General features: G+C 50.3%; 1 protein-coding gene across 1 annotated transcript in view; it reads right to left on the bottom strand.

The window, feature by feature from the left end:
- Positions 1–18,595, bottom strand: part of PTPRT (protein tyrosine phosphatase receptor type T) — a gene marked incomplete at both ends in the record, with an annotated part of 1,089,241 nt that overhangs the window by 18,864 nt on the left and 1,051,782 nt on the right. Inside the window, 4 exon segments of the mRNA XM_081255209.1 lie at positions 9,681–9,812; positions 13,312–13,485; positions 15,001–15,150; positions 17,299–17,434. Of these exon segments, the coding sequence (XP_081111335.1) occupies positions 9,681–9,812; positions 13,312–13,485; positions 15,001–15,150; positions 17,299–17,434 (592 nt within the window).

Raw genomic sequence — 18,595 nt, 5'->3', positions numbered from 1 at the left:
TGCAGAAAAGACGGTCTCTGCAATAAGTAGTGCTGGGAAAACTGGACAGCACATGTAAAAGAATGAAATTAGAGCATTCTCTAACAAACACCATACACAAAAATAAACTCAAAATGGATTGAAGATCTAAATGTAAGACCAGATACTATAAAACTCCTGGAGGAAAACATAGGCAGAACACTCTTTGACATAAGTCGCAGGAATATTTTTTTGGATCCATCTCCTAAAGTAAAGGAAATAAAAGCAAAAATAAATAAATGGGACCTCATTAAACTTAAAAGCTTTTGCACAACAAAGGAAACCACCGACAAAATGAAAAGACAACCTACTGAATGGGAGAATATCATTGCAAATGATATGACTAATAAGGGATTAATATCCAACATATATAAACAGCTCATACAACTCACATTTTTTAATTCTGCTGATTGAAAAATTCTGCTGAATAGACATTTTCCAAAGAGGAAATGCAGATGCCCAATAAGCATATGAAAAGATTCTCAACATAGCTAATCATCAGGAAATGCAAATCAAAACCACAAGGAGATATCACCTCATACCTGTCAGAATAGCCATCATCAAAAAGAACACACATAATAAATATTGGCAAGGATGTGGAGAAAAGGGAACCCTTGTACACTGTTGGTGGGAATGTAAATTGGTGCTGCCACTGTGGAAAACAGTATGGAGGTTCCTCAAAAAATTAAAAATAGAACTACCATAGGACCCAGCAATTCTACTCCTGAGTATATATCCAAAAAAACCCAAAAGCACTAATTCAAAAAGATACTTGCATCCCAATGTTCATAGCAGCATTATTTACAATTGTCAAGATATGAAAGCAACCTAAGTGACCACCAACAGATGAATGGATAAAGAAAATGTTGTATATATACACAATGGAATACTACTCAGTTATAAAAAAGAATGAAATTTTACCTTTGGAGCAACATGGCTGGGCTTGGAGGGCATTGTGCTAAATGAAATAAGTCAGACAAAGACACATATTGTATGATATCACTTACATATGGAATCTAAAAAACACAATAAACTAGTGAATATAACAAAAAAGAAGCAGACATATATAGAGAACAAACTAGTGGTTACCAGTGGAGGGGGAGGGGTAATCAAGGGGACGGGGAGTGGGAGGTACAAACTATTGGGTGTAAGATAGGCTCCAGGATGTATTGTTCAACACAGGGAATCGAGCCAATATTTTGTAATAACTGTAAATGGAAAGTAACCTTTAAAAATTTTAAAAATTAAAAAATTTAAAATAAATTAAAAAAGAGAAACAAAAGGTTATAGAAATCTTGGGGAGAGGAGTTTATGGTTTCTTAAGGCCCTGGAAATAGGGGGTTCAAGGAAGTCCACTTGGCAGTCTAAAACCACAAGGACCCAGCTGACCTGGAGCCACACATACACTCAATGTAACATTGTTACTTTCGTCCTTAGATGGGAAACTTCTGCAGTAGTTGTCTCCAGGATAGATTCCAATGCTTTAGCCTATAGCCCAGCCTTTTCCTACCTTATATCCTAGTACTCTGCTTCTCCTCCCTTTCTTAGCCATCCGTCTAGGAGGGGTGGTGTTTCCTGCCCATAGGGAGGGCCTCGCCACTGCACATGCACACGGCTGGGCTGATGACCACACCTGGGGGGCCGGGGAGGGAAGCCACTGCAGCTGCTGCTGCTGATTTAGAAATGGCCATGCTTCTCCTGGAAAAGCAGAGGGGCTTTTGCTATTTATTGTCAGAACAAGTTAAACCAAGCGAAAGTCATGAAGCCTGTGTGGACAGCCCTGGAACAGCTGCCATGCATTATTCCACCTAGTGATCTCCACTGCTGCTTGGGACACAGAAAGATGTCCTTCAGGGGTGCACGTTCACGCATGAAATCTAACAAACACCAAGGTTGCCTCCCTGTTAGACATCATTTTCCTGCTGATGGAATCAGAAAGCTTGTTAGTCACTGAAATAAACACGCTCTGATGAGTTAAATGAAAACTAGCATATGGCCTATTTTTGGAATAAACAATTCTAAAGCATATTTCAGAGCACCTTAGTTATGCCTTCTGTTAATTAAAAAAATACTTTGATAAAATGGAAAAGCCAAGTAATATAGCTTCTAGAGATGAAGGACTCTACTTGTCAAGGTACCTGTGATCCATAGGAGGGAATCAATCCCCGGCCACTTAAAGGTGAAGTGAATTAGTATTTTTAAGAGAAAAATATAAGAGTTACTTGAATTGGTTTTAAAATTCAGACCAGTGATGACAAAATTCATTTAAATAGACTTCCATAAAGAGCCCAAAACATATCATTGGCTTTAACACTGTGGCCAGGTAAGGAAGATAGACTGCAGGGGAAGAGGAGGGCGTGAAGGCAGGGAGAGAGAGAGAAAGGCACATGGACCATAATCAAAGCACATTTGCCCATCCATTCTCCATTCACCTATCCATCGTCCCACGAGGTGATACTGCAATTCCATGTAGTGGGTGGAAACTCACTCTTAGGTACATCAGAGTTTGTTTCCGGGAAGGAAGGGTGGGAGTTTAGGAAAATATCTACAGAGGAAGTAGGGTGGGTGGAAGGCAAAGGCTCAGGGCAGGTTTTGGAAGGAGGTAATAAAGAGAAAGATGAATTATGCAGCTTAAGAATGGAACAGCTTTGGGGGGAGGAGTGGAAGAATAGGGGAGGAAGGAAGAAAGTGTTTTGGGCAACAGAGTGGGGGAAGACGTGCTGCCAGCCGCCAGGTGTGAGGAGACAGGTGAGGTTTAAGAACCGGGATGTGCTATGTTCCACCTTCAGCCACGGGCGTTGCTGGGATATGAATCCCATGTTGCCTCCAGTAAAGCCTGAGCTGGAACTTGGAAGTTGACATGAATACAGCCCCCCCTTGGAATTCCCAGAAATCTTGGGGGTGGACAGTGGAATTTCCCACAGGAAGGGCAAGAGGAAACAGAGCCTATTTTGTTTAAATCTTCAAAGATAGAGTGAACTTGGCTGGCATCTGAGTTATACGAACTTCACAGATGATAACACTGAGACTTTGACAAGGTAGGAAACTGGCTTAAAGCAATGCAGCAAGTAAGTGGCAAGACTAGAACTTGAACTCAGGTCTCTTGACCCCAAACTCCTTATTCTACTGTTCCAGTGGGGGCTGAGACAGAAACACGACCCCTTGCAATGCAGAGACACAGACTTGGGCATCCCGTGTATTTTGCTAGCACGTTAGGCTGTGTTTCACAAGCCAAGGTAAAAATGGGGATATCAGTGCTTGCTATTTGCCTTCCAGGCACAATGACAGGAAAAGACATCTCTGAAACATCGCCCCCGCTTTCTTCCTGGGAGGATGACAGGCTTGCCTCTCTCACTTCCAGAAGCTCCGTGGGAAGGCATGTTCTTGGCCCTCACCTCCCTCACCTTTTCACTTGGCTTTGCATCGCCTGAACTCTCAGACTTTCCACGGCAGGAGTTCAGAACTGGGGCTCTTGTTTGTTTTAAAGTAAGCAACATTCCTTCCTGCTTCGTATACCCAGGTACCAGCAAGCCACTGCTTATCAGGCACGGGGGCCCTGGAAGTCCTGCTGTTTAAACGGCGGCGAAAGTCTTCACCATCCCTGGCAGGGGGACCTGGGCCTGGGTCAGGGGTGGCTGTGGGACTTTGGACAAAGCCTACCTGGGCCTCAGCTTCCTGACCTGCAAAATGAGAGGAAGTGGACCTGGGTCAGACCAGTGGTTTCCACAGTGGCGTCCATAAAGTTGGTAGGAGAAGCCAACGAGCTATCTCCAAGGTCTTCAAAAGCCAAAGGGGATCACACCGTTGTCCTGAGTGGAGGACACCGAGTCTCTGGCTTTAGAGCACCTCATTGTTTTAGCTCTGTCTATGGCCTGCAGATCAGAAATGCATTGAGACAGTTATACATTATGAATTAGTCAATACAGTTTGGGAAATAAAGGCTTTCAAAGTGGCAAGTCTTTGGAGGGAAGACATGGGAAATATTGAAAGGTGTTTGGAGAACACTTAGTTTATAAAATCTCTAAGATGTAAGCAAGGTAAAGTGTACTGCCTAGAATTAGAGACAAGTAAAACACTGAGAAGCTCAGGGGATCCTCCAAGCAGAGCCAATATCATAAATGAGTAGAATATTCAAGGAATGCTAAAGCCCCAGCACTTATTCTATGGAAAAAACAGAAATGAGGCCAGGTCTCGTTGACCCCCAAACCTGACTCCAGGCCGGGTGGGGTGGTGGTCATGCCCTGCTGGTTCCTCCGGTGCTGCCTGCCCGCAGCGCTTGGGGCAACATGACATGCTGCCTGGACCCTGTTCTCCCATCACTTCTGCTTCCTGCTCAGCTTCTCCCTGCAGCTGGAGGGTCCTGGTGCGATGGTTCCAGCTAAAGATGTTTCCAGCCTGTCTGATGCCAAAGAGAGTCTAGGAGGTGAATAGTACTTCCCTAGAACACCTGCTCCATGGGGATTGGGGATTTTTTTTTTTTTTTTTTTTTTTGTGGTACGCGGGCCTCTCACTGTTTTGGCCTTTCCCGCTGCGGAGCACAGGCTCCGGACGCGCAGGCTCAGCGGCCATGGCTCACGGGCCCAGCCGCTCTGTGGCATGTGGGATCCTCCCGGACCGGGGCACGAACCTGCGTCCCCTGCACCGGCAGGTGGACCCCCAACCACTGTGCCGCCAGGGAAGCCCTCTGTTTTCATTTTTCCTGCCTGTCTTAGCTTCTTGGAACTGCTGTAGCAAATTGCCACGAATGCAGTGGCTTAAAACCACACAAATTTCTTACCTGGAGGTTAGAAATCTGAAATGAGGCTTCAGGGGTTAAAATCAAAGTGTCAGCTGAGGTGTCTGTGTTCCTTTCTGGAGTCTCTAGGGGAGAGGCCATTCCTCATCTTTTCCAGTTTTAGAAGCTGCCAGCATTCCTTGACTTGTGGCCCGATCACTCCAATTTCTGCTTCCACTGTCACATGATCTGTTCTGACTCTCATCCTCCTGCCTCCCTCTATTTATAAAGACTCTAACAGCAGGGCCACCTGGATAACCCAGGACAACCTACATATCTCAAGATCCTGAACTTCATCACATCTGCAAATTCCCATTTACCATTCATACCTTCATAGATTTAGGGATTAGGATGTGGACATCTTTGGGGGGCCAAGATTCTGTCTACCACACAGACCCACCCCATGGTGGGTACAGAGGAGTCTAAAGATAGTGGGTGTGGCCTGACCAAGAAGAGGGCTTCTCTCTGGTGTCTGGTCCCCATGGACTCTGGTCTCACCATGGAGCCCACAAAGATGGAAGAGATCTTGTCAATGCTAGTGGGTGTAGTTGAAGAGGTTCTTCCTGATGTGCCCATCAGAAACCACAGTGTCATTTGCTGGATGTTATGGTTAGGATTTTGCCCCGCTAATCTGACCACAGACCTCTGGAGTCCCAAAGAGCTTAAAAAAATCTCTTAAGGTCAATGAAATTGCTTTGGGAGTCTTTATCTTGAGCCCCCCACTGCTCATAACTGTCTTTGAACAGCAGCCACTACGGAGAATGGAAAAATATCCGTGGCTGGGGATGGATGATTGAATGACGTGGTACAGGATTCTGAACAGAAGCAGACGGATTTGGCCAGCAGTGCAAGAAAATAAAGCACTTGGAGATCTTTCATCCTCTGCACAACCTTATTTTGCTACAAATTATAGGTAGTCACCAACACAAGCCCTTACCGGTTGGTCCCCAGTCAAACCACAGGATGTGGCACTGGTCCTCTTGGGAGCAATCTACCAATACTCAGGACCTATGGCAGACCTGTCTGTGTTGCTGGACTGGCCAAAGTCGTGGGCTGCCTCAGCATGGGCAGGCTGGCAGACAAGGGCTGATGCCACTTCAAAGCACCAGCCCTCCAGGTGCTGAGGGCGGCTTTTCTGATGCTCACGCTGTGTCATTGTTTATTTTCGCAAGGCGCCCAGCTGTTGTGGTGATGATATTTATATCAATAAGTGCTCTATTCATCTGCTGATTTCAGGGGATGCTTGCCAGCTGCATATGGCAGCCAACCTCAGGGCACTTCTGAGCCTGGTGTTTTTTGCGTTTAGAGAATCAGCTCTCAAAGACTGCACCAACATCTGGAGCTGAAAGATCTTCATTCACCCAAGAGCCACCCTTGAAGGGGGAGCTATAGCCAATGACCTTGACCCTTGCTACTTTATGTGTCCCCAAGTGAGGTTCTTTGAAACTCTTCCTCTGTGACTGAGCTCCGGTTTTGCACAAAGGGATGTTGGAAAAAGGGCTCCGCTTCACTCATGGGCTCAGGGACCGGAGTTCACTGTTTTACTTTTTCAGGCAAAGGGATGGGGTGGTGATGCCTTCTGACTTTGGAGCTCTGCAGGGGTCTCTGTTTTATGGGAATCTGTCGCATTTCATGCTTATCTCAGATTCGAACCGTCCGTCGTTCAGGCCCTAAACCTTGGAGTCATCCTTCTTCCTCTTTTTCTCTCACATTCCCTGTTCAGCCTGGCAGGATATTTTGTTGGGTCTGCCTTCAGGATAGACCCACAATCCACTCCACTGCTACCACCTAGGCTCAAGCCACCATCACCTGTCACCTGGATTACTGCAGGGGCCTCCTCTCTGTCCTCTGCTTCTGCTCTTAGCAACAACCCTGCCCCTTCCCGCACCAACAGTCTGTTCTCCACACAGTAGCCAGAGGCATGCTTTAAAGAAAAAAATCCAGTTACTTTTTCAAGTCACTCCTCTGCTCAAGACCTATCAATGCCTCCTCATTTCTCCCCGAGTAAAATCACAAGTTCTTCCTATGATCCCCAAGGCCCTGCTGTGTCTCTGTGTCACACCTTCTGCTGCTGTCCACACTGGCTTTGCTCCAATGGCCATGGCCTCCGTCTGTTCCACCACCATAAATCCTTGGTGCAGGTCATGCCCCTGCCTGGGATGCTCTTCCCTGAGATGGTCATGTGGTGCATTCTTGCACCTCCTTCAAATCTGCCTTCAGATACGAGCTTCTCAATGAAGCCCACCTTCATCACTCAGTTACAGGTGCAGCCCGTACCCCAAACCAGCCTTCCAGCCCTGCCCTCTTATTTTTCTTTTTCCATACACTTGTCACCTTTAACATATAATTAAGTCTGTTACAAAGTGTTTGCTGTTTATTTCTCTCCTGCTTGAGAATAGAAGTTGCATAAAAGATGGGAATTTGCTCTTTTGCTTTCTGTCATGTTAACTGATGCATTTCCAAGCACCTAGAATAGCTTCTGGCAAATAGTGCCTACTCAACAAATGTGGACTCAATGAATGAACAAGACGCTCTCCCGAACGACTCCTACATGCACATCCCAAGTCGCGCTCAATTTTGTCCCCTACTACAGTGGTCCCCAACCTTTTTGGCACCAGGGACCGGTTTTGTGGAAGACAGTTTTTCCAGGGACCCAGGACAGGGGGACGGTTCAGGCGGTGATGCGAGCGATGGGGGGGGATTTGGAGCGACGGGGAGCGGCAGACGAAGCTTTGCTCGCTGGCCCGCCCGCCGCTCACCTCCTGCTGTGCGGCCTGGTTCCTAGCAGGCCGAGGACCGAAACTGGTCCATGGCCAGAGGGTTGGGGACCCCTGCCCTACTACCTGTTGACCCTTGGACAACACGGGGCTCAACTGTGCGGGTCCATTTATATGCAGATTTTTTTCAATAGTAAATAATATAGCACTACAGGATCTGCGGTTGGTTGCATCCGTGGGACACAATTGCGGATATGGGGAAACCGCGGATACGGAGTAACCGCGAATACGGAATAGCCTCGTGCACAGCGGCGCCCCGTACGTGGAGGGCCGACTACAGGTTCTAAGCGAATTTCTGACGGCGTGGATGACTGGCGCCCGACCCCCGCTTTGCTCACGGGTCAGCTGTGACCTGCTCCTCTCCTTTCTCCCCAGACCTCCTGCTGCCTCTCCACTGCTCGCCTGCCTCCCCCACCTTGGCCGGTCGCATCCCAGATGCCTGACTATCCACACTAGAAGCCCTGTCACCATCCGTGACTTCTTCTCACTCACCTCCCACATCCAACTGCTCCCTAAACCTGTAGACCTCTCTCTGCTCCCTCCTGTTTTCCAGATTCTTCCCCAGACGCCGTTTCCCATCAGGAGTCCTGACTGCCGCACCCCCTACTTCAGCGCTGCAGTGTTTCCTCCCTGCACAGCAAGGGCTTTTCTACCTGTGCCCCTAGAACATCAGGGGTTCCGCCAAAGTGCCCAGAGCGAGCGGCTGACTCTCCCAGGAAGGGGCACCAGGAGGGGCCCAAAGACTAGCGTGGGTGGAGCTCCGACCCCACCTCCTGCTTCACTGTTTCAAAGGCTGGGCTTGCACGAGCGCTTTCATTCCCAGAAAGGATTCTGTTGCTTCCAAGAGTAAAAGTCTGATATTTACCATACTGCAGGCCGAGACCCAAGCCCCTCAGCCCGGCACGGGCGGCCCTCTGCAAGCTGGCCCGGCTGTATCGTCCAGCATCCCCACCCTCTTCTCCTCCTGACATCCCCCCGGCCCCACTGCCACCAAGGCTGTCCTGCAGATGAGCCGACACAGTGACCCCCGTGGGCCTTTGCCCCTGCTGTTCCCTCTGCCTGGAGAGACTTACCCAGAGACTTCATCCCCCAGACGCCAGATCTCTGCTGCCTTCTTCCGGGCCAAAGTCACCTTCCTGAAGTCTTCCCTCACCCTCTGGGCAGAAGTAATTGCTCTCCGTTCCCGGCCAGCACAACACTTCGCGGCTGACCTCTATTATAGTGCGGCCACACGAGGTGGGGACAATTTGCTCATCTGTCTCTGTAGCAGGAGTGTGAGCTCCTGGAGGGCTGAGGCTACAGCTCAGACCCATTTTTCTTCTTCCCACACAAGGCCTGCCCAAGACCAGTGCTCACAAGGGAATCCTCTGAGTTACTCTGGGTTTCCTTCGACACAGTGATGGGATGGCTTTCCAAAACTCTACAAGGCCATCATCACCGCCTCCACCCAGGAATGGCTGCCCTGCCCCAGGGGTGTGAGCCCCAGAAGCTGCCCCATGACACGTGTCCTGTGGCCTGACTAATGTGCTGTAGGCACATGATGCTTGGAACGGTCACATGCAGTTCAGCTAAGGCATGGAGCCTGCTGGGACACAAGGGTCACCTGTGATAAAGCCAGGCCTCGGCGGGGTGATCAGTGCGCAAAGGGTCAATGGTTCAAGCCCCAGGCTCTGTTAGTCTGGCTGCATCACAGAGCAGGGAGAATGGTTAAGCGTGGCCGGGTATCAGGATATGCTGCACGGCTGGAGATGCTCAGAGCTGGGGGAGGAGGTTTCTCTGTGATCTCTGCATGATTAGGAGCAAGACCCTAACCAGTGTCTGGGGGATGGAGCAACAGGCTCTGGTCCTGGGCAGTGAGGGGGCTGGATAAAGCTCATAGACGGGGGTAGTCATTGCTGGAACTGGGAGGGCTGGGGGTGGCAGGGCCTGGCAGGGGACTCCCTGGCCTCAGCTGGAAGCTGAATGGGCTTGGCTTGGTGCTCACTGGCAGACAGTGCCCACCAGAGGGCAGCTGGGTTGGGCAGAGGCAGCAGAAGGCTGTCCCTCCAACTCTTGGGCACGGCTGCCCGAACACACCTGAGCACCTAGGGCTGGGCCGGGCCTCCTCCTACCTGGGCAGTGTCGAGCTCATTCAGCATCACCACAGAAGAGCAGTTATAGTCGAACACCAGCCTCCAGAAGTCCGCCACGGTGCTGGGTAGAGGATGTTGTGTGACCACAAAAGCGGCAGGCTGCTTGTGGCTCTGACAAAAGAACGACACAGGCTTCATGAAATATACACCCATCAGTGATGTCCTGATGATGATGATGAGGCCCGGATGGCTGCCAGAGGCCCCCTGAGTCTGCCAAATAGATTACACAAAGCAACGGCCCGTTCTTATCTCGGGGTGCCCTGGTGGCAAAGGGGACCTTCCCGTAATGAACTCATTCTCCTCCAGACTAAGACATTTCATTAGGAAGGTGTCACTCGGATGGGGATTATCCAATAAATTATTTATGTCTTGGAGCTCAGCAAATCATCATTACAATATGAAATGAAAGATTCTGGATGCAGATTTGCTGCTCTGCTGGCCAAGGCACCTCTTGGGATAAAAGGGGTATTTTGTGTCCCTGTGCCCACAATGCTGGAGGAGGGGCTGGCTCAGCCCGAGGCAGAGAGCCTCCTGAAGGGGCTTAGAATGCACGAGGTTCACTCCTGCCCCAAGGCTGGAATGCGGGCTGAGCTGGCCTGGCAGAAGGTGGGCACTGTGTCCTGTGAGCCAATGGGGCAGTGAAGGTGCTCAGGTTTTAGAGTCAGGCAGACCTGGGTTCAAACCCAGCTTTGCCAGTTGTACGTTATAAGTCACCCATCCATCCATCCATCCATCCATCCATCCATCCATCCATCCATCCATCCATCTATCCACCCAATCCTTCATTCCTTCCTTCATTCATTCAAGCACATTCATAGAGTGACTTTTTTAAATCAGTGCTGAGCACTGGAAAGTTATTAGATCTCCCCAAATCTCAGGTTCTTCAACGGGAAGATGGGATTCATAACTCCAAAGGGATGGCTGTGGTACAGATTGAAAAGATATGCACGTGAAAAGAGCAGCAAGCAAGAACCCAGCTGTGAGCCCGCTGGCAGGGCGGGACCATCCCTGACTTTGTTCTTCATCCTCGGCACTAGCATCATGGCCGGCACACTAGACGCCCAGTACAGGTCCAGCAAACAACTGAATAAACTCAGTCCCATGTTACAGGTGGGCAACTGAGGCCCAGAGAAAATGGCCTGTGTGAGTCTGGACTACATCTGAAGCTTCAGCTGGGTGCTATTTATTACAGTTCCTGTGAGAAGCTATTTGGAAAGATTGGGGAGCATCTCCGCTTCATTAGTGGTTTGTAAAACCTGAGAAATAACTCATATTCTCAACAAGTTTTCCTGAGTGATTGTTCATGCCTGTTTCCGGTGGGGTCACAGGGCAGCAGGAGGATGGGGAAGGAAGAAGAGTTTGCCATTGAAACCAGGAGAAGTCTCTGGCAAAAGACTCTGCCAGATAGAATACCTAAAGCACCTGCCACTGTTCTTTTATCTCTTGGTGTCCTGATGGCAAAGAAAATGCCTTGCAACCATGGATGCCACAGATGCACTAGGGGGTCTTGTCTTCGAAGGGTCTTCTCCTGCCAGTGGAATGGTCAGAGGAAGAATCTAGGAGAACAGAATGTTGAGTTCCCCCAAAAGCCAAAGTCTAGTGGCAGAAGCTGGTCTGCAGACATTTCCAGACATGGAAAAAAATCTAGGCTTTAAGAGTCAAAAGACTTGGGGCTCAGACCCTGGCTCCACCCTTTCTGAGAGAGTTGACCTGGAGACAGTCATGGAAATTCTCTGACCCTCAGTACCTCATCCAGAAAACGGGAATAATCATATCCAAATGCAGAATGAGATAGTCTATGTTCAGGGTCTGACATACTACCCAACACTCAGTGAATGTTAGCTTTCTTTCCATTTTCCCTGTCTCTCTGATAAATGCTCTATTAGGCCAGCATACCTGACAAAGCCTTATCTGAAAATATTTTCGAGATCCGTGCTCCTGCCAGGTTTCAGGGATCAGCTGGCAATCCATTTCATGGATAACATCATCCTTTACCAAGGGAAACATTAAAAATTAACCCAGAGGACTTCATATTTTTCTGCTAGCAGCAAAGCTGCCATGGTTACCAGATAATGCCCAAACCAAGCTGGAATACAGATAAGGACTTTTTTTTTTTTTTTTTTAATAAGAAAGGCAAAGACCCCAGTGATGGCTCACTGGAGAAATGCCCTGTGGACAAAGAGAATACAATCAGCATCAGAGCTTGGCAGAAGGCATTTGACTCCAGGCAGCATCTAATATACTAAGCAGAGGCCAGAAGCGTCTTTGATCCTTGGATGAGGAAGGAAAGGAGGGGGAGTTGGGACAAGGGGGAGACAACGCTGGGGGGAACTTGGAAGTGTGGGTGCACCCCCAGGTCCCAGCTCTCACCACACACGTGTGTGCGCACGCATACATGCACACATTGACCTTGGAAGACTCCAAGCTAAAGCCTGCCGTCTTCCCTCCACATCCAGCTATTTGATCTGACCAGGACAAGACTCCCTGCTTCCCGATCCAGAGCCAGGGTTTCCATGGAGGACTTGGACACCCTGTGGACAGAGGCCAGGGCAGGCACCCACAGAGCTGAGATAGGCACTGACTTCCTGTCAGCACTGACTTCCTGTCACCCCTCTGCCTCTAACAAACACTTAGGATGCTTGGGGATAAATTTCAAGAGGATTAGTGGTCAGAGAGGTAGTTGGCCTTGACCCCAGTGGATAGTACCCCATGTTCCTTCCTGTTCCAGGTAAGATGGGAGGTTCATGTGGGCTGGATGGACTTGACCTTCAGGCATAGGTGGGGAGAGGGACCTGGAAGGGCTCTTCCCCAGTCAAGCAATGGTGTTCTTGGTCCCGAGTCTTGGGAGGAAAGATGTCTGCATCTTACTGAATCAAGCAAACTGAGGGGAGGCTCAAGGAATAAGTTCTAGAGTAAGCCAGGAGTCCAAGGGTCCAGCTTGCCACTAGCTCTCTGGGTATCTTTGAGTGAGTCTCTTTCTCTGGCCTCAGTTTCCTTTGCTGGAAAGTGCATGGATGGGACTGGATGATGCACGGTTCCTTCCAGCTGCAAACATCTCACATCCTGGAAGTGGAGGGGTGATACCTGGAAGTGCTGGAGGACCCAGGGCAGAAGCATAAAGTCAGGAGCACGGACCCACTGGGGTAGGAACATGACCCCCCAATCCCAAACCAGGTCAAGGTAGGTGTGCACTTCTTGGACTTGATGCTGAGAAAGCAGGAGACAGCGCCCCTAAGAGAACAGTAGGAACATGGCTGGCAGGTAGAGTGTTTCCTGAACTGAACTTAAGGCTGAGAGTCAGCTCTGTACATAGCAGGAAGGGGAAGTGGTCAGGCCTGTCGCCCCACTGTGGTGTCAGGGGACCCACTTTAAGCTTTTGGTTTATTCTTTCAGACCTTTATGGGAGCAAAAGAGCTAAAAGCACAGCTTGTATATAGGTCTGGATCAGGGCCTTCGGGGGAGAAAGGTCTTGTGGGCCAAAAAGATCAGAAGGAGAGGCTGGCTTGGGCAGGGGGATGTCAAGGCCCTGGGCTCCAGCCACCTCCCCCTTGGGAAGAAGCTTTTCCCTGGAATGCCAGCCAGGAGCTTTTCTTGGCAGGGCTCCGCTTACATCCATCAGTGCCGCATTGATGTAGTTGCTGGATTCTCCATCCACCGAGATGAGGAAAGGCAGGCAGCGGTCCAGAGGCAGGACATCCATGCTCCGATTCTTATCATGGTTCCGGGGCAGGAGACCGATGCTGCAGTCCTCGGGCCGGACACGAGGAGTCACGATGTTGAGGGTCTATGGGGTCAAGGGCAGAGAGGCAGGTACTGCTTAGATGGTTGCCCTGAACAGAGGAGGCAGCGATGTTCAAACTCCCTTCATCCTCCAAGCCTGTCCCTCCAGTCCTTTTCCCAGGACTGTTCTCTTCCGTGGTGATGCTCTATCATCTCTTGCTGGCTGCTCCAGGCCCTGGGGGCTGAGAGCCTCTGCCAGGGGCTGTGGGACACCACCACAGGGCCAAGGCCGCAGGGACGGCACACACTCACGCGGGCTCAGACACAGGGTCTAATCACCTGCCAGTCATTTGAGCTGAGTTACTCCTCTCAGCCATCCTGCATGAAATGGTGAGCCAGCCGGGAGGTCATAAGGTGGGGAGTTGGGGCAGGGAATCCCTAATGACTTTTAAATATCACTTGAAGTGCCATGGGATGAGAGAAATGGTTTTACCAGCGTGCCTCTCAGAGAGAAAGCTGTTTGAGAATGGAAGGCAGGAGTCTTGGATGAGAAGCCCAGGATGAGTGAGAGACCCCCAGAGAGCAAGCTCTAGTTTGTCTGAAAAATTCAGGGCTTGTGTTCTGCAGAGTAAGTCTTGCAAGTGTGGGGCTAGAGCTGAACTGCCCCAGCCAACAGACTAGATGCTACGGGCAACCACCAGGGGTCCGTGTCCTCCATCCTTCCCCCATTCAGCCCTTGGTCTCTGCTCCAAATCAATAAAGTCTATTTGTTTGAAGGAGGACTAAGGCATTGACCTGGCTGGGGTATCTGCCCGTGGAACCATGGACCTGCATTGGCCCTTCTGGTCCTGATGCTTCTTTGCTTCCTCCTGCCTGTTCACAGCTCCTGTTGCCCAAAATATGACCCTGGCACTGACCTCAGGACAATGGGCTGGACTCTGGTTTTGCTTTACTCAGTGATTCAAGTCCAGGCCTCCAGACCAAAGCTGCCACCATTCTGGTACATGGGCTCCAAGGGGGCAGATCTGTTCTGCCTGAGCTGTGCCCTCAGATGATGCTTCTTGGAGTTTAATGTGCATTTACATCACCCGGAGATACTGTTAAATCACAGGCTCTCATTCAGTAGGTCCGGTGGGACCCAGGATTCTGCACATCTAACAAGCTCCCAGGTGAAGCCAATGCTGCTGGTCTCGAGACCCCACCTTGAATTGTGAGGATCTAGGACACACTCCAATTGTACAGAAATACTGAGAAGACCCGAGTCCCTGCAGGGATCAAGGAGCTTGAAGTTCACACCTGTGTCTATAAACTTGTCTCCACATAGAACCTGGACTAGAATTAAATGAGACCTCAGTTCCAAAACATATTCATAGTTAAAAGAAAAACAAGTGTCAGCAATCATTGATGGGTGAGCAGTTGCTCATGGTGTGCCTTTTATGTTTTGGAATTCCTTCTCAGCTGTCTGCAGCCGCAGACACTGCAAGGATATATACATAGCCATCCTTGCAAGGAAAGCCCCAGGACTGTGTTCAGTGGCACTGAAGTTGGCTGGGTCATGAAGCCTGGGATGTGCTCGTACCTGAAATTCGTCTTTGATTTGGCTGGAGTTGGTCTGGGGATCCAGCCTGCTGATATTGTAGTAGAGAGAGCGGAACTCGCATACCGGGATGGCCGTGTTGCCGCAGAGACACGCTTCTAGGATGGCATCGTGCACAAACACATACTGCTCCTGCAAAGCCGAGGCGAGAGGGAACAGGGTACTGGGTAAGAAGGGTGGCCCGGGAGTTTCTTGTCCACATTTCAGCCTGTGGCTATGAAGGATGGACATGATTCATGTCGCAGAATCACTGCTTTCTATCCTATAACCCGAAGGGCCGAGTTGCCGTGTTTCTTGGTGACTGTCTGAGCTGTGCTGAGTTTTGCTCCCTGTGTAAGACTGAACAGCAGAGTCACTGATAAAAATTAGAAACTCCTGGACATGTGGTAGCAGGTGCCCGGGGTGTTCTGCCCATGGCCCGTCAGCTTTCGCCTTTCACTGCTGAAGGCTGCTTACTGCAAATCCCTGAGATTCGGGCTGAGGGCCTTTATCCCCAGCAGGGCCAAAGAGTTAATGCCGTGGGAAGGAGGCCTCAAGCAACGCCAGATGGAGACCTGGGGATAAATGCCTACGTTCCCTCTCTCGGGTGGGAAATTTGGAAGAGACACTCCACACCATCTCAGAGCTCCCCCGGCAGGACTGGGCTCCAGCCGTCCACTGGGTCAAACAGCCTGTAAAATACTTTCACAGTGTCGACAGGCTCGATTTCCTTCCATCCCCTCTCTCATTTCCCCACTTGCCAACCAGTGTGTCTTAGGGAACAGCCATTTGTTCCAACCAAGGAAACCACTTGCCCTCAACTCCTTGTCTCAGGCTCTGCTCCTGAAGCGTGTATCACCCCCTCTGCCATCCCAGCTCTTTGCCGCTCTCGTCCTGGACACCATCCCCCCACCCTTCTCTATGCCGCCTTCAATGTCTCCTTCCCTTGGGAGAGTCTTCTCCAAATCCACCAGGCAGGAGTTGTTGCTGTTCCAGTGGCTCATTAACAAACATTTGTTGAGCGACTATTCTCCTGCAGAACTTGGCCCATCTCTTCATATAAAATGTTTATCTAGAGGCATTGTGGTGATCTATCTGAACGCCTATCTCCCCCACCAGATAGCAAGGACCACGATGTGTATAATGCCAGGCAGTGAGCCTGCCTTCCACATGCATGAACCCAGGAATAGACAAAGCAGCCTCTCAGCTATAGCAGCCTCACCAAGAAGCCTGCAGACTGGCCTGTGGGAGTTGGCTTGGAGCCTGGAGCAGGGTCCTAGGTATGTGAGTCTGTAAGTGAGGGAACTGCCTGCAGAGCCCGCAGTGACTGGCCAGGCCCAAAGCCATGGGTGATATCTCTTTGCAGGGTTGATGATGGACGCAGCTGTTTATCTGCCCCAGCTCTGCTGCCCGGGCACCTACAGCCTCACTAGAACCAGAAGATGGGCTCGTTATAGGAGTAGCAAACCATGGCTTCCAGGCGTAGGAGAGGCAGAAAAGGCTTCCTCGTGAGACAGTGTGGCTCAGGGGAAAGCACGTGGGACATGGGGTCACATGGACCCAAGCTCTACCACTGTCTGGCTATATGAGGCTTTGGGGACACCATTTCTCAGTTTCCTCATCTATAAAATGGGGGCACTAGCAGGAGCTGCCCCATAGGGTTGTTGTAAGGAGTAGAAACAATACCCTGAATAAAAAAGACCTGGAGTGATGCCTGGCACATAGTAGGTACTCAACAATAAAGATGAACCCCTCCCATGTCCCTCGGATCTTGGGCTCTCCAACTGGACAGAGCAGTGCCTGGAGGTCTGCTTCTCACTTGAGGCCAGGAGTTATGAGTTATCTCTCTTGGAATCTACTGTGCCTAGCTCAGGAACTCAGTAACTTCACTGAGTAAGCCGTTCCTGCAGTGCCTGAAGCGATGCTTGGCACACAGTAGGCATTCAATCAATGCCAATCCTTCCCTATCTCTCTGTTCTCCTTCACCCAAGGCAAGGGCACCATTCAAAGAATACCTGAAAGTTGCCATTCAGTTGCTGCTTAGATGCCCTCAGAGATGGGGCACATAGCACCATTCCTCCCTGGTAGGAGTCCTTGCACTGGGGGACCTCAGGGTTGGCAGGGGCATCCTAGCTTCTACGATGATCTCACCATAGCAAGCCATGTATCCATTCCCTCCCATTTCTCCCATGCCCAGGTCTCTTTCTGTAGGATGCCTCCACCCGTGGGCCTTTCTGTTCCACCATGCTCTTCCTTGGCCAGGGCTGCAGGTGGCTGGCCAACTGACACGCCAGGACTCACCTCCGTCTGTACCAGGTTGACCCTCTGGGCCCGGAGCTCACGCACGCAGTTGAAGATGTCCACCACCCCTTCGTTCTCGGCCATGTCAAGCATGGTGTCGATGGCGATGAAGCAGCCAGTCCTCCCGGCACCAGCACTGGAAGAGAGGATGGTGGTCCATGTTAGGGACCTTGGGGTGGGAGCAGCCCTGGGGAGGCCCCTCCCATTCAGCCCTGTCCCCGAGGACCCTGCAGAGAGGCAGTACACTGCAGAGGTCAGACAGAACGGTCTGAACCCCAGTCCTGCCAGGAGATCCTAAGCAAGTGACTAAACTTAGAACCTCAGTCCTCTCTTTTGTAAAATGGGAGAGTAATGCTTGCCTTTGGGGGCTATTTTATCAGGACTGGCTTATTTTTGTTGTACTCATTTAACGAACACTTATTTAGCCGTGACAAAGTTCCAGACATTGTTCTAACTGCTTCTGCAGTGTTACCTATTAATTCTCTTATGAGGTTGTTGGGAAGTTTCTCACCCTATTACACAGTGAGAAAACTGAGGCACAGAGTGCTGACCTTGTCCAAGGTCACACAGCTGGCAAGTGGTGGAGCTGGGACTTTTCCCCAGGCAGTCTGGCTCCAGAGCTTGTGCTCCTACACTTCCTCTCTTAATAAGATAATGTACGCTTAGACAACACGGATGCATGCAGTTCCCTCATCTGATGGGTGAAGATAATCCATCTACATATGCCGGGCACACTGGAAATGCCTAGAAACATGTCTTCCCCACCCCACTTCCCTCCCTCCATCTCTCCCTTCCTTCTGTCTTCTTCAGTGAACGGGTTGATGGATGGAAGCCAGGAGGGAGAGACGAGAGAGATCGGAGGAGGTAACTGAGACGGCAGAAACCAGTTCCTCTGAGCTGTCCCAACGGACTCACAGAGAGTGAGTCCTGAGCACCATGTCCAGAGCCTTGGGTCTGGCTCCACGTGCACCTGCTTTTCCAGGATCATGAAGCAGCAGCATCAGTAAACCAGAGCAGCCGACAGTCCTGAGACCCGGCTCCAGGATCAAGGCCCCTGATACATACTCGATTCTGACCACTGGGGCCTTCTTTCGGAAAATCTCAGGCCAAGTACAAAATAGCAAGAGAACTCAGTGAGACCTCACGGGCCATGGCCAGACCTTCCCAGATCAGTGGGTTCCAAAACCATAGCACTGAACGAGAGACAAACAGGGCATTTGTTTTAAATGCATATAGTTTTGGAAGTGAAGGCCAGACTGCCAGGAGGCCCATCTCCACTGCGTTTTCACATTTCATT

The sequence above is a fragment of the Mesoplodon bidens genome, assembly GCF_964165515.1.
Source record: "Mesoplodon bidens genome assembly, chromosome: 15".
Classification (NCBI taxonomy): Eukaryota; Metazoa; Chordata; class Mammalia; order Artiodactyla; family Ziphiidae; genus Mesoplodon; species Mesoplodon bidens.
This window is presented reverse-complemented; position numbering and strand designations above follow the sequence as displayed.